Genomic DNA, 14435 nt, shown 5'->3' on the forward strand with positions numbered 1-14435 from the left:
CGAAGCAGAACTCCAGTTAGAAGCTCTGACAAAGGTGACTGAAAGACATCGAAACGTAAGCCATGTAAGTAACGTTGGTTGTGTAAAAAGAATTCTCCTTCATCCTATATTCTACCAACCTGATGAAACTATTTTCAGAACTCTATTGCAAACCTCCTTGTTACCTTCTTCCCCAGACGACCAGCCTGCAGGGCCAGGTGGCGCGGCTGCGGGCACAGCTGGAGAAGGGAGAGGCCACCAGGCAGAACCTGGAGTTCGAGCTCACCGTGGCCAGGAAAAACATCAGCCAGGAGAAAAGACAGGCGGAGGACAAGGAAGGGCAGATACTCCGCAACAACGACGACCTCAGGGGTAAGGAGATACTCTCCTCTCAGCACGCATAGTCAGGTATCTTCTCTGGATAGTTTTAAAGATGTGCCAAAAGCTAGGTGTGCCAGTCATGATTTTATTTGTCTGCCATCTTTCATGTTTCATTTGTACTTATATGTTCCAATGTGTATGTCTATTTATTTTCTTTGTATTATGCTTTTAGTTCCTTTTATGTGAAACTGAAATTCAGTTTGTTTAAACTGAATAGGCCACCCAGGCGTTTGAAAACAAACAAACAAACAAACAAACAAACAGGTTGTTCAGTGTAATATAACCAGCTACTGCCGCACCGCGTGCCTGCAAAGCTGTTGGATTACGTTATGCTGCGTTGTCTATAGTATGGATGAGAATGGCCTCCCTCACACCCATCTTCTATCTATAACCTGTACCTGATTGCTTAGCTCCTGATATCTTTTACATTCCAGCTCAAGTATCGGAGCTGAGCAGACAGGCAGATGACCTTGACAGTGCTCTGAAGGTTGCCCGTATCCAGGCCACGGAACAGGAGACTCAGCACAGGCTACTCATGGAGGAGAAGGTTGTAGTCTCATAGTCCGTTAGCTTGTTTACTGTTCTCTTTGTTGTTTTGTTGCTCCTATTGTTATTGATGAGTATACCATGTCTACCTTGTCCGCCCAACGACCAGGAGGTCAAGTGACTACTGTAGGTAGGTAGGTATCCTGTCCTTGTCCAGTTCCATTGTAATATTGACAACCACTGACAACAATGTACAACAAAACTTTGTGAGTTCGTATGCACTTGTTTTAAGAAAAGGGGAGAGGCATGTAAACGTTAGATATAGTGATAACATATCTCCAGATGTGTTGCTTATCCAATTGTAATACTACAGTAATAGTACTTATCTTTGGTATCCCATGTAACACAACTGAATTGCTGCATTTAGCCCACATGGGCAGGAACGTGCAAATAAAGATCATCAATTGTATTGTCTCAGTTTTGTCAGCCTGACTAGCCATTTGTAATAGCCACAGGCTAGTTGGGCAGCGCTGGCTGTACGTGCTGAACAGACAAACCCAATAAATGAATAAGAAAATGAATGACTTGTTGACCCCAGGACAAGGTGATCGCCCGCTGCCACGCTGAACAGGACGTGGTGACAGCAGAGAGGGACAAGCTGGACAGCATGCTGGGGGAACAGCACAAGTAAGAGCTGTTCCACTGAAAGCAAATTACTGTTAAGCTTGTGCCAAAAAGCAGTTACATGTAAAGTCGGGGGGATTTAATTTTGTAGTAGCGGGAAAAGGACTGTTTGGGGTGGTTTTAGTTTGTGCATGGTAGCACCATGCACTGTAGTCTGTTACTGCCATGGAAAAATGTTTACGGTGGTTTTAAGTTCGCGGTAAATTTGCAACGCAAAAACCACGAACATAAAACCACCGCAAAAATTTCTGCATTCACAGTACTCCTGACAAGCAACTGGATATGATTTTGGAAACGGTCAGATGTTTCAAACAGCATTCTGTTGTCTTTTTGCAGTGACACTGGAGAAATCTTGTTGTAGGCAGTTTTTATATCCTAGCTGTGAGATTGAATGCAAAAGAGATCTAGTCGGAGAACAGATTCATCCTAAAATCATATCCAGTTGCTTGAGTAACTGCTTTTTGGCTCATCTTATTACCTGGATGTTGAACCTCCATCGTCAAAAATACTGTAAAGCTTGAAATGTTTGCAGTGGTTTCATTTTTCATGGTGACAGATTCACCTCAAATATACATTTCCAATGTAGTACTACTATACACTAGTAGAAGTGTAACAACCACAAAGAAAAAGCAAGTTATGAGTATGAAAACAGCAAAATCAAGTCACTGGAAAACTGAATGAATTTACAGGACTGAAGCTGGTAATACATTGTACTGGAATATAGAGGTCATGGCTAGTTCATTTTCATCTGATATTCGCATGCCAGGGGATTTTTTATGGGGTTAAGCTATAACGGTCAGTGTCGGAGATAACTGGCCAGCCAAAAAGACAGGCTGCCAGAAGCAGAGCTAGTCTGACCCATGCCTAGCAGACTGGGCCCGGCAAACACCCCTAACTAAGCTTCCCAGTGGATGCATGACTTAGGTACTCTCCAAGCAGAGGTTAGGCTCCGGCTGTTGTTTTAACGTTTTTTTAGTGACTGTCATTTTTATCGGGCTTTCTATTTTGTATTATCTTGCTGTGTCAAAACCTGCAGCAAGATACAATACAAAATAGAAAGCCCGATAAAAACGACTAAAAAAACGTCAAAAAAAAACAGCCCGAGCCTAACCTCTGCTTGGAAAGTATGACTTAGGTCCTCACCAAACCTTGTCTGTTTCAGCATAAACTCCGACCTCCAGGACAGAGTAAAGGAACTGGAAGGTGAGACTGAGTGGTATTCTGAAGGCTTCATTAGTACAAATGTAATCATTATGATATTTCTATATGACCACGCGTAACAGCAAGACTTGGTACTTGGAACAAACATTTTCGCACCATATTCAATTATTGATAGTACCATGACTGAATCTTTCGTTGGCAATGAAGTCATGTTTTTGTATGATGTTAATTTAACAACAGTCAATAATATGGATGGTGTGAGTGTGAGTGAATTTTACTTATTGTAATAAACTTTATTGCACGTTCATGGCCTATCGGGCTAAGTACAGGCATATAGATACAGAAGGTAGTAATACAGTACACATGGTTTCTAAGACTAATCTAAAACATGGGTTCTAAAACTATTCTAATACAATTGTTCGGCTTCTTCTCGTTTCTTAGAAGTGTTAGAATTAAAAATTTAGCTTAAGATGTGTTTATATAATGTAATTTGATCAAAATGCACAAAATGCACTCAAAGTGAGGGAACTTTCCTATGATATGGCTAAAAAGAGTATTTCTATCAATGACTAAATAAACTACACTTATTAAGTGTATAATGGTCCTTCAGAAGAACACCCTGGTAACACTAACAGTGTTTTTGTGTTGTGTCCGTGTCGTGAAGCGGAGAGAAGCAGTCAGGCCGACACCATCCGGCGCCAGATCACCGACCTGGACTACGGAGCTGAGAGGGAGGGCAGGGCAAAGAAGGAGATAGAAGTACGCTTCACTTAGCCTTGGTACCATCCGGATAGTAGTTCGCTCCTATGTTTGCTTCTGCTACTCGTCTGGAGACCTGCACATTCAAACCCTTTCGTGGTAAAATCAGTTAATGAGTGAATTTAGGAATGGGTTCTAGAGCGCTCATTGATGACAACAGGCCCTCTCTTCCCGTTTTGGGTGTTGGAACACCTATTTCAACGATCACTTGAACCCATTCCTTAATTCTCTCATTTGTAGGGACCATCCAGCACCTGCGTCCAAAATTTGGACGATTCCAGATGTCAAGATGGTCCGGGTTCGCAGATGGAACAGCAGAGAAGTGACTGTATATAGTGTATAATGAACGCCGGAGCGAACTACTTCCTGGATGGTACCCAGGCTATGCTTCATTATGATGTGTTTCCAAATGTGGCTTCACTTTAAATAAATTAGAAAATATGGACTGGACCAAAGGAGTATGGTTGTTTTGTGGATCATGGGAGATATTGTAAAACTAAAAGTGCTTGAAAGGAGTTCATTGTTTACAAAGTTCTTAGTACGCAACATACATGTATTAGCTAATACCTATCTGACATAGCCGCCTGTCTCCTTCTTCAGGGCAGTACTTCCAGGCAGTTTGTTTGAACCTTTATTTATTTATGAAAGCTCAAATCGGCCTGCAGGCCGCTTTTCAGTGAAGTCATGAGGGAAGAGGCAAGGGTGAGACAAAGTATATAACAGAGATACAGTCACAGAAACATTGACTAATGATCAACTCGTTGGTTGTGTATGAAGAATTCTGTCAAACCAGGGATTTAGCATTGTGATGAAAACTGCCCCAGAAGTCCACTATCTAGACCAGAGCTGTAGCCAGCCAGAAATCATTTTCCATCCCCTCCATTTTGAATGGCTTTGGCGCAGAGTTCCTAGGGGGATCTGGGGGCATGCTCCCATGGAAAATTTTAATATCTAGAGAGAGATTCTAGACCCTCTGAAATGCTATTTCCTGCACATTTATGAAGGTTAGACATCCAGGTATTTAAAGCAATATTCAAATACAATTCAATCGCTACAACTGGATAAAAACGGATATTTACTTCTGGACGTTTCGAGTGACATCCATCACTTGAAACATTGACTAATGATCAACTCTTTGGTTGTGGATGAAGAATTCTGTCAAACCAGGGATCTAGCATTGTGATGAAATCTGCCCCAGAAGTCCACTATCTAGACATTGTAAGTAATGCTGGTTCACCTTTATCCGTGGGGTGATCTTTATCCGTTGTCTTAAAAAACAGCACATTTAGGAGTATTAAGTCTGCTGACAGTGGTTTCAAATTTGCAATATTTTCAAAATGTTCCCATTTAAAATCACCGTCCGTCGACTTTATATCCCTAGATACGTTTTTTTGTACAAACAATGAATATAGGTTACCCACGGATAAAGGTGAACCAGTGTTACTTGTCCTCCCCCCTAGGCTCTACAGCAGAGAATTAAGCAGCTGGAGGAGAACATCGAGGCAGAGCGAGCAGCTCACCTGGAGTCCAAGTTCAACTCTGAGATTGTGCAGGTGAGGTTGACTTTAACCCTTGAACTCTCATCTGTTCTAAAACAACTCAAGACGTGTTTCAGAAACTTTGATAAACATTGTTACTGTAAATGCAGAAATGTTCGCGGTGCATTAATGTTCGCGGTTTTCGCGGTGACCACTTCACCTCGAACTTAAAACCACCGCGAACATTTTTCTATTATGGTATTAGACTGCAGGCTACGGTGCTACCGCGAACTTAAATCCACCGCGAAAAGTCCTTTTTCCTGCTACTGCGAAATTAAATCCCCACGAACTTAAATGCATTTTACAGTATTTTGGGTGGCGGCACTACTTCCTCTTCACAGCCAGGGGCTGAAGTATGGGAAACTTACAACTGATGGGGCTGGATTTTCTGCGGTCAACCATCAGTGATCATTCTTTTCCTGTCTTCCTTGCAGTTACGAGTGCGGGACCTAGAGGGCGCACTTGAGGTGGAGAAGTCGGCTCACTCCGACGCCAGCATGAATCTTGAGATGATAACCAGACAACTCAGGTGAGACATACCGGTCCTCTATCAGATCAGACCACAGATGGCCTTGCTCGTGACTAACACCCAACCATGGTCTGGAGAAGGTCGGAAGGCCATAAAGCTAAGCTTAAGTTAAAGTTACCCATACATCATTGTGATGCGTCAGGTCCGGCACCCGACACATAGGTCACTACAGCAGGGGACTGGTCCACTGAAAGTGTAGTGTGTTTAGCTTCCATACTCTCATACACACAGGCCACTACAGCAGGGGGCAAGTCCACTGAAAGTGTAGTGTGTTTAGCTTCCATACTCTTCCTCTCAGCAGAGAAATAAGTATGTACCATTTTTCAATCTTTTGTCTTTGGTATGACCTGGCTACAGCATCCAGTCTTTCTTGGTGGTCTCCCATCCAAGTACTGACCCGACTGCACGTTGCTTAACTTCCGAGATCAAGGGATTGGGTGTATTAATGCGCCACGGCCATGGTTGCCTATGTGTGACAGGGGCTTGACTCCCAACCATGGTCTGGGAAAGGGAGGCCATGGTTAGCTATGTATCATATTTTAAATCTCCACGTGTTGAGTCATCGATATGTCAATCATTCCACACATTTGTCTCTGTTCTGTAGGGAGGTTGAGGCAGCATTCGAAGAGGAGCGGACGGCCTGTAACAAGTACAAGGAACAGCTGGAAAGGTGAATGTTGCTTTTCATGTCATTCTTTAGTTATTCACAACATTCAGGTGTAACACATACACCAGATCTGTTAGGTGTGGCTCTCCTCAAACACAGGACCTCCATCCAACAGGACCTCCCTCACGGCAGCCAGGTACTGTAATGGGGAAATGTTTGAGAGGGGTTAATTTTGCTGTAAGAAGAAAATGGAGTGTTTGTGGTTGTTTTAAGTTCACCTAGGGCTCAACACTGGGGACTACTAGGGATTCAAACCAAGGACCTTTAGATTCTAAGTCAAGAACCCTAACCACAAGGAAACCAACTCTAACCACAAAGCCAACTTCTTGTTGTTTGTGGGTAGGTCAGAACCACAGCACACAGTATATAACACCTTTCACCTGTGTGTAACTGTTGTTCTCTGTGTGTTTGTGTGTAACTGTTGTTCTGTGTGTAACTGTTGTTCTGTGTGTAACTGTTGTTCTCTGTGTGTTTGTGTGTAACTGTTGTTCTGTGTGTAACTGTTGTTCTGTGTGTAACTGTTGTTGTTCTGTGTGCAACTGTTGTTGTTCTGTGTGTAACTGTTGTTGTTCTGTGTGTAACTGTTGTTGTTCTGTGTGTAACTGTTGTTTTTCTGTGTGTAACTGTTGTTGTTCTGTGTGTAACTTGTTGTTCTGTGTGTAACTGTTGTTGTTCTCTGTGTAACTGTTGTTGTTCTGTGTGTAACTGTTGTTGTTCTCTGTGTAACTGTTGTTCTCTGTGTAACTGTTGTTAACGTTGTTCTCTGTGTAACTGTTGTTGTTCTCTGTGTAACTGTTGTTGTTCTGTGTGTAACTGTTGTTGTTCTGTGTGTAACTGTTGTTGTTCTGTGTGTAACTGTTGTTGTTCTCTGTGTAACTGTTGTTGTTCTGTGTGTAACTGTTGTTGTTCTGTGTGTAACTGTTGTTGTTCTCTGTGTAACTGTTGTTCTCTGTGTAACTGTTGTTAACGTTGTTCTCTGTGTAACTGTTGTTGTTCTCTGTGTAACTGTTGTTGTTCTGTGTGTAACTGTTGTTGTTCTGTGTATAACTGTTGTTGTTGTTCTCTGTGTAACTGTTGTTCTCTGTGTAACTGTTGTTAACGTTGTTCTCTGTGTAACTGTTGTTGTTCTCTGTGTAACTGTTGTTGTTCTCTGTGTAACTGTTGTTGTTCTGTGTGTAACTGTTGTTGTTCTCTGTGTAACTGTTGTTGTTCTCTGTATGACTGTTTGTCTGTAGGTCTGACCAACACAGCTGTACAGCAGCAGCTTAGAGCTGTAAGAGACAGAAGCTGATGATGACTTGTACGTGTGTGTGTGTGTAACTGTTGTTCTCTGTATGTTTGTGTGTAACTATTGTTCCTGTCCAAATCCATATGTATTGTCTCTGTTGTTGTCAGCAGGGTTGGCCCTTTGTAATAGCCAGTTGGTTAGTTGGGCAGCCCTGGCTGTGTGTTCTGAACAGCCAAACCAATAAATAAAATAAGTAAACTGTTGTTCTGTGTGTGTAGGTCTGACCAGCAGTACACAGCCGTCCAGCAGCAGCTGAGCTCAGAGCTGGAAGAGAAGAAAACCGCCCTCAGCGGGATGTCCAAACAGCTGGGGCTGCACCAGACAAACTTTGATGAGCTCAAGGAGGAACTGGCCAGGGTCAGTGTTGTGTGTGTGTGTGAGTGTTTGTGTATGTGTGTGTGTGTTGTGTGTGTGGTGGGGTTGGGGGTTGGAGGGGTTTACTGTAAAATGGTTCGATATGGCAAGATAAATGTCTTTTGGCAAGGGGTAAGTAGGGGTAAAACTAGCAGGCAACAAAGTCCTTTATATACACAACCAGTACAAAATCATCTGTTAAAGTTTTGGTGACTGGACCTCAGTGTATTACTAAACTGGTTCTACTTCACACTGCAGCTAGGTGTCACTGCTGCAGTTCTCCACACTGCAGCTAGGTGTCACTGCTGCAGTTCTCCACACTGCAGCTAGGTGTCACTCCTACAGTGCAGAGTTAGTATTGCCACGAAGAAGATTTATCTGTCACCAAAATGTCAGCAGACGATAATTCTAATCAAGGACTTTATATCAGATATAATGTCCTCGTTCTAATGTACTAGATGAGTGTAAAGAACTTTTAATAACCATTTGATATACATGTACCAACCTTTTTTTTATACATGTGTAAGGATAGATTTAGTGAGATAGTAGGGTTACTTCCGCAAGTAACCGTGAAACATTGTTATTCTCTAGAGTGGCCGGGAAGCAATGATTACCACCAGACCAGCGGGTCGAGCACCCCTGTAGTGAATTAGCTTTGGAACTCGTCGGCCCTACTGTACTCGGGGGATCGACGGAGATAGTTAACCTAAGAGGTTGTATGTCAAGGGAACATATGTTATAGAGGTCACGGGACCTGTCACTTGTACTTAAGAAGCTGCGACGGTAGCACTTGGGAAAGCCCCTAGCGTTCCTTGTTTGTTTTGGATATCAACTACTTGTCGAACACTGCTCATGCTCAAAAGACGTTGACTGATATTATTGATTATTGCGAGGACCAAATTGGGGAAGTCCCGTATCCCACATTTACCGGTTGCAAAGGACACGAACCCATCACCAATTATCCAAAGGTTGGGGCCAAATTCACTATTAATGGGACTTTTATTAGAGGAAAAGCGAGTTAACCACGATTTCTGCTTCGAAATGTCCGTCAAAACTGACAGTAAGAACTCAAAATGATAAATGAGAAATACCAAAACCGATTTATGTTGACCAATGGCCGATTGCATTTTATATCGTTTCGGACCAAATTTGGGTGGAGGCGGACACCAAAATCTAGGAAATAAAAGTTGGGAAACACTTAGCAAAAACGAGAGTTTTTGGGCCTAAGGGCCACACACTGCCTCGCCTGAAGAATCTGTCAACGACTTGAGCAGTTCTGGAACTTTATAGGAATTACATCCTGCTTTCCCTGGAGCTACCATACCGCAGAGACTTTCTGGAACTGTCGGTGATGACTGAATAAATCTCGGTGATCGAACATTTTGCGGGCCCCGGCCTTTCACTCGAGTCGACACAGCAGGTGGTGGCTCTAGAGACTTTGTCCTAGGGCCTCCGTGAGGATCGTCAGAGAGCAGACTACTCCTGGCTACCTTACATGTGGCGCGAGCGACCAGGATTTCGACCTGACGTTACGGGAAGAAGACAAAGCCGGACTAGAAGATACAGTTCACCATGGTGAGAGAACAAGAATCAGGTGAGTGGACTTTTTTGTGGGGTGGCAGAGTGCCATGCGGCCTTGGCCCGGTCCGCTGTAAATTGTAGGTAGCAATTGTGATAGGAAAGGTGAATGACGTTGGCTCCGTGGAGTACGCTGTTAGCGCCGTTAGAACATATCGCAGAAGTACAGAAGGTGATAGACATAGGGATAATAAACAAGGGATTCCACGTTATTGAGCAGTTCGAAACAATTCTGGGAGAAACGTCCGAGCACAAAGTATACTGGTTTGCCCTTCCGGACCAGTTGAAGTTCGTATGGGCAGAATTGAAATGCAAGGGGATACATTGTAGTACATACATCGAAACAGGGCTTAAAGTTGTGCCCATTTCGACAACGGCGTACCCGTTTGAGCGAGCCCCGAATATTAAATTAGTAGATGAAGTACCTCAATGTCGATACCTGCTGGGAACATACTGATTCCGCTGAGACACGGGTCCGAGAGTGACATAGAGTGGGCGTGTGGGTTCGCTAGGACTTTTGGCTATCGATTCCTGAGGCAGAGAGAGGCAGTTCAATTCTCCGCAGGAAGCAGAAATGTTGTAGTGTGGTTTTCGCACCCGTACGAGCTTCAGATGACGAGTCGCCGGTTGAGTGAGATGAATGTTGGGCATGAGGTGTTTATGAGAGTAGGACTTGTGGCACTGCCACCAAACGAAGAGACACTGCCAGCGGCCACGCGTACCGTAACGATCGTTAATGTCCCCAGAGTGTCCAGTTCGTAGATAGACAGTTGTAGTACCTGACGTTAGATTTGATTTTTATGGAATATCTAAGTACTAGTTGGTTGAGCAGGCAAGGAACTAAATAGGATAGACTGTTGAGTCAGACAGGTCGCGGCTTATTTGACTTCGAGTACTTTTGTTGATTGTTTTACTTTTTGCCTCTGTCGTGTTTCGATTCTTGCGTTATCGATCCAAATTTGTGGCTGTCAGAGGCGAGCCTAGAAAGAGTAGACAGGGCGGCAAATCATTGTAAGATGTCTACGGAACAGAACAAAGGGGGTGAAACCAGCAAGGGAGGGGATGTAAAGGCGTCAACCTCCGCAACCCGACCCAAACCAAGTATTGCCGAGGTCGAGTCTCCGTTCTCCCAAGCCGCTCAACTTAGGGCATATCTAGGGCGCACTTCGACGTCGAGTGTAGCGGGGGCATCGAATAGCACGCCCGTGGTGACATTTCCGCGTTTTGCTTTAAGGGACAGCCCCGCTTCACCGTCGATTAGTGATTTTAGCCTCGCAGGAGTAAGCCAACTAGATGGTCAGGCGGGAGGCTCCACTCCCATTTATGTGCCCTCGGGTTCGGCCACGCCATCATGGGCCTCGGTGTCGGTATCGCTGGCGGACCCGTCCGAAACACAGTCCGTCGCGACGTCCGCTACCGGGGCGACGGCCGTTTCCACCTCACAGCAGGGGGGCGGGCACCAATTACCGAACGGGGCCCCTACATTGCCAGGGGCACCGGGTACTCCACAGCTGGGGTTGGGACAGTCGGTCCTCTCCTTGCCTCCGCCGACGGTCGTGGTACAGCAGGAGAAAAATTTGACGAAATTCTCTGGCAGGGACCCCGCCAGTTCGTTTGAGGACTGGTGGGAGGAGGCCCAGATTTCGTTCAGCTCGTGGGGTACCCCGCCTGAACAGCAGGCCCATCTAGTCTTGCGAAGCTTAGAGGGGGATGCCAAACGTGAGGTGGCCTGCCTCTCGTCGCGGGAGAAGACGAGTATTGACACTATAATCCGCGTGTTGAGGGACGCGTATAGGGACACAGCTCCCTGCACGACCTTGTTGTCCGAGTTCTATCGGCGGGAACAAGGACCGGACGAGTCATATCGCGACTATGCCCTCGCTCTGCAGGGCCTAGCACACAGAGCAGAGCAGAAGCGGCCGGGCATATTAACAGACCAGGACAGGGCCCTCCGCGATAAGTTTATTGCCGGGCTTCGGGATAGGCACCTGAGTAGGCATCTAGAAGCGCATGTTCGGCAACGCCGCGAATGCACGTTCATGGATATCCGACTGGAAGTCAGGGGGCTTACAGGGGGGCGATCACCCGTAAAAGAAGCCAGCTCCAGGGGCGCCTGCGCGTCCACTGACTCCCAGGGGACGGCGGACACGTCGTATAGATATTACCAAGGTCAGGAAGATTTAAGACGTGAAATTCGAGAACTACGCGCGCAGAACGAGGCCCTAATCCGGACGAACGAGGCCCTGGCTCGTAGACCCGAGCAGTATGAGCAGTATAACGTGCCACGTCCTGGCCCTAGTGGCGCTAGGTCGGGGCGCCAAGGCCCAAATCGATTCGGATGGGACCGCCGTCCGAACGAACGTGACCAGCGGTACCCAAGGTATCGCTACGCCGAAGACGGGCGGCCAATCTGTCGTCTGTGTGATGAGGTCGGGCACATTGGGCGCGATTGCCGCCAGTATGGCGCCGCTCGTCCGGATTCCGCCATTGGTACGCCGAGGGGCTCGAGTGAGTCCTCTAGCAGTCAGAGCGTAGCGCCGCAGGGCGGCCAGCAGGGCTCGCCAAACTAGGGGTCTCCGCCGGGGAGGGGCACCGGACGGAGGAAACTAACGAAGATAGGCCCCAAGCTACAGGTAGAATAGGTTCGGGTGCCGCGAGTGTTTATAGTTACACTAACAACTCCCCGCGATTAGTGAGCTCGCTGACTTCACGGACGGTTGGGGGGAGTTTGACGGCCAACGTAAAATTTGCAGGGAAAGAAATGCGTTGTTTATTAGACACAGGCTCTATGGTAACCATAATGACACGGGATTGTTTCGAAAATAATTTTGGCACCGAAGGGAAAGATTTGTCCCGTGACACTTCGTGGGTAAGGGTGACCGCGATGAATGGACTAGAACTGGATTTCCTAGGTTATGTAGAAATGGACGTGGAAGTAATGGGCCACGTCATACCACAGCGGGGGGTCCTAGTAGCAGAAAATATTCCTAGCTGGGCCGGTTCAGTAGTGTTAGGGATGAATATTATAGGCGAGTGTTTATCTATCTTGGGAGGGGCCACCGAAGCTCCCCTTACCCTTGACCGCGGAGATAAGGAGGCCCGGGTGTGGGCCCAGGCTTTGAAGGCAGAGGAAAAACGCAAGCGGTTTACGTCAGCGGAGAACGGGCGTGTTGGGTACGTCTGGGCTCCTCATCGCCAGAAGTTAGTAATTCCCGCCGGTCACGAGGTGGTTATATTTGGTAGGGCACGCCCGGGACCCGACGGCGCCCCCTATACTGTTTTAGTTGAGCCTCCAGAGCCAGGGACTCTGCCGAAGTCCATACTTGTAGCCCGCAGCTATGCTGAGGTGACGGCCGGACGTGTCCCTGTACGGGTAGCTAATGTCGGGGATTGGGACATCACGTTGGGAACCCGTGCCAAATTAGGGGAGCTATTTGTAGTGGATCGAGTGCCAGAACAGGAACTCGAGGTCGAAGTCAAACTAGGCGATAGGGTAGAAGCTTACGCCCGATTTGTAAACGCAGAGCCGGTGACAGACGGTCCAGTAACTTCGGATAAGGGCGCACTGCCAGTGGATGTTGACATTGATGTTACAAAATTGTCTGGCGAACAGAAAGATAAGCTACAGTTATTATTGACAAAACACAAGGCCGTCTTTTCCAAGGATAAGTATGATTTTGGCCATACTAATGTCATTACCCATAGAATTCAGACAGGGGATGCACCACCATCCAGGGAACCGTACCGCCGGATTCCCCCTGCCCTTCACCACGAGGTTAAAGCCCATATACAGGCAATGTTAGATCAGGACGTAATTCAGCCTAGCTGCTCCCCTTGGGCCGCACCAGTCGTTTTAGTTCGGAAGAAGGATGGGAGTTTGCGATTTTGTGTAGATTATAGAAAATTGAATGCACGCACACACAGAGATGCATTTCCCCTGCCCAGAATCGAGGAAAGCCTTGACGCGCTGGGCGGGGCACAGCTGTTTTCAACTCTGGACTTAGCCTCGGGATACTGGCAAGTTGAGGTCGACGAGAGGGACAGAGAAAAGACCGCATTTTGTACCCAATACGGGTTACACGAGTTCAAACGCATGCCCTTTGGCCTTTGCAATGCCCCCTCGACCTTTCAGAGGTTAATGCAGCGTTGCCTAGGAGACCAGAATCTCGAAATTCTGTTGATATACCTCGATGACATCATTGTATTTTCTAAGGGCTTCGATGAACATCTGGAGAGGCTAGACCTAGTGTTCAGCCGTCTGAGTCAGTATGGCTTGAAACTCAAGCCTAATAAGTGCCATCTGTTGCAGACGTCAGTCAAGTACTTAGGTCACGTAGTGAGTGCAGACGGGGTCGCCACGGATAGCGATAAGGTGGCAGCCCTGCGAGATTGGCCCATACCCAAAACAGTGAAACAAGTTCGTCAGTTTCTGGGGTTCGCCTCGTACTACCGTCGGTTCGTAGAGTCCTTTGGTAAGATAGCTCGCCCCTTACATGACCTTGTGCGGAAAGACACCCCTTTCGCCTGGACGCCAGCTTGCCAGACAGCTTTCGATACCCTTCGTGAGAAATTGATGACGTCTCCTTTGTTAGCGTACCCAGATTACTCGAAACCCTTTGTTGTGTACACCGATGCCAGTAATGATGGCTTAGGTGCAGTCCTAGCTCAGGAACAAGGCGGCGTAGAAAGGGTAATAGCTTACGCGAGCCGAGGGCTGAGGCCCGCAGAACGGAACTGGGATAACTATAGTTCTTTTAAGTTAGAGTTACTAGCATTAAAGTGGGCGATATCCGAGAAATTTAAGGAGCATTTGTTTGGACACGAATTTACAGTATACACAGATAATAACCCTTTGGCACACCTTGACACGGCCAAGTTGGGGGCCACCGAGCAGCGGTGGGTGGCCCAGTTATCCAGTTTTAATTTTGACGTTAAGTATCGGCCAGGAAAGGCTAATGCTAATGCAGACGTACTGTCTAGATTTCCACCACAGGAGGCCCACCTTGCGGCCTTGGGCGCGAGTATGGTGAC

The 14435-nt window shown here is 46.6% G+C and overlaps 1 protein-coding gene across 8 annotated transcripts in view; it reads left to right on the plus strand.

The window, feature by feature from the left end:
• LOC118409292 (coiled-coil domain-containing protein 171-like) overlaps positions 1-14435 on the plus strand; it is a 51862-nt gene that overhangs the window by 6027 nt on the left and 31400 nt on the right. For all 8 annotated transcript variants that reach the window (XM_035810194.1, XM_035810189.1, XM_035810191.1 and 5 more), the window contains exons 4-12: positions 177-351; positions 795-907; positions 1445-1533; positions 2693-2733; positions 3356-3450; positions 4911-5003; positions 5423-5517; positions 6122-6187; positions 7691-7829. In XM_035810194.1, coding sequence (XP_035666087.1) covers positions 177-351; positions 795-907; positions 1445-1533; positions 2693-2733; positions 3356-3450; positions 4911-5003; positions 5423-5517; positions 6122-6187; positions 7691-7829 — 906 coding nt within the window. The remainder of the gene's footprint in view (positions 1-176; positions 352-794; positions 908-1444; positions 1534-2692; positions 2734-3355; positions 3451-4910; positions 5004-5422; positions 5518-6121; positions 6188-7690; positions 7830-14435) is intronic.

Source organism: Branchiostoma floridae, chromosome 2 (genome assembly GCF_000003815.2).
Source record: "Branchiostoma floridae strain S238N-H82 chromosome 2, Bfl_VNyyK, whole genome shotgun sequence".
NCBI classification, from domain to species: Eukaryota; Metazoa; Chordata; class Leptocardii; order Amphioxiformes; family Branchiostomatidae; genus Branchiostoma; species Branchiostoma floridae.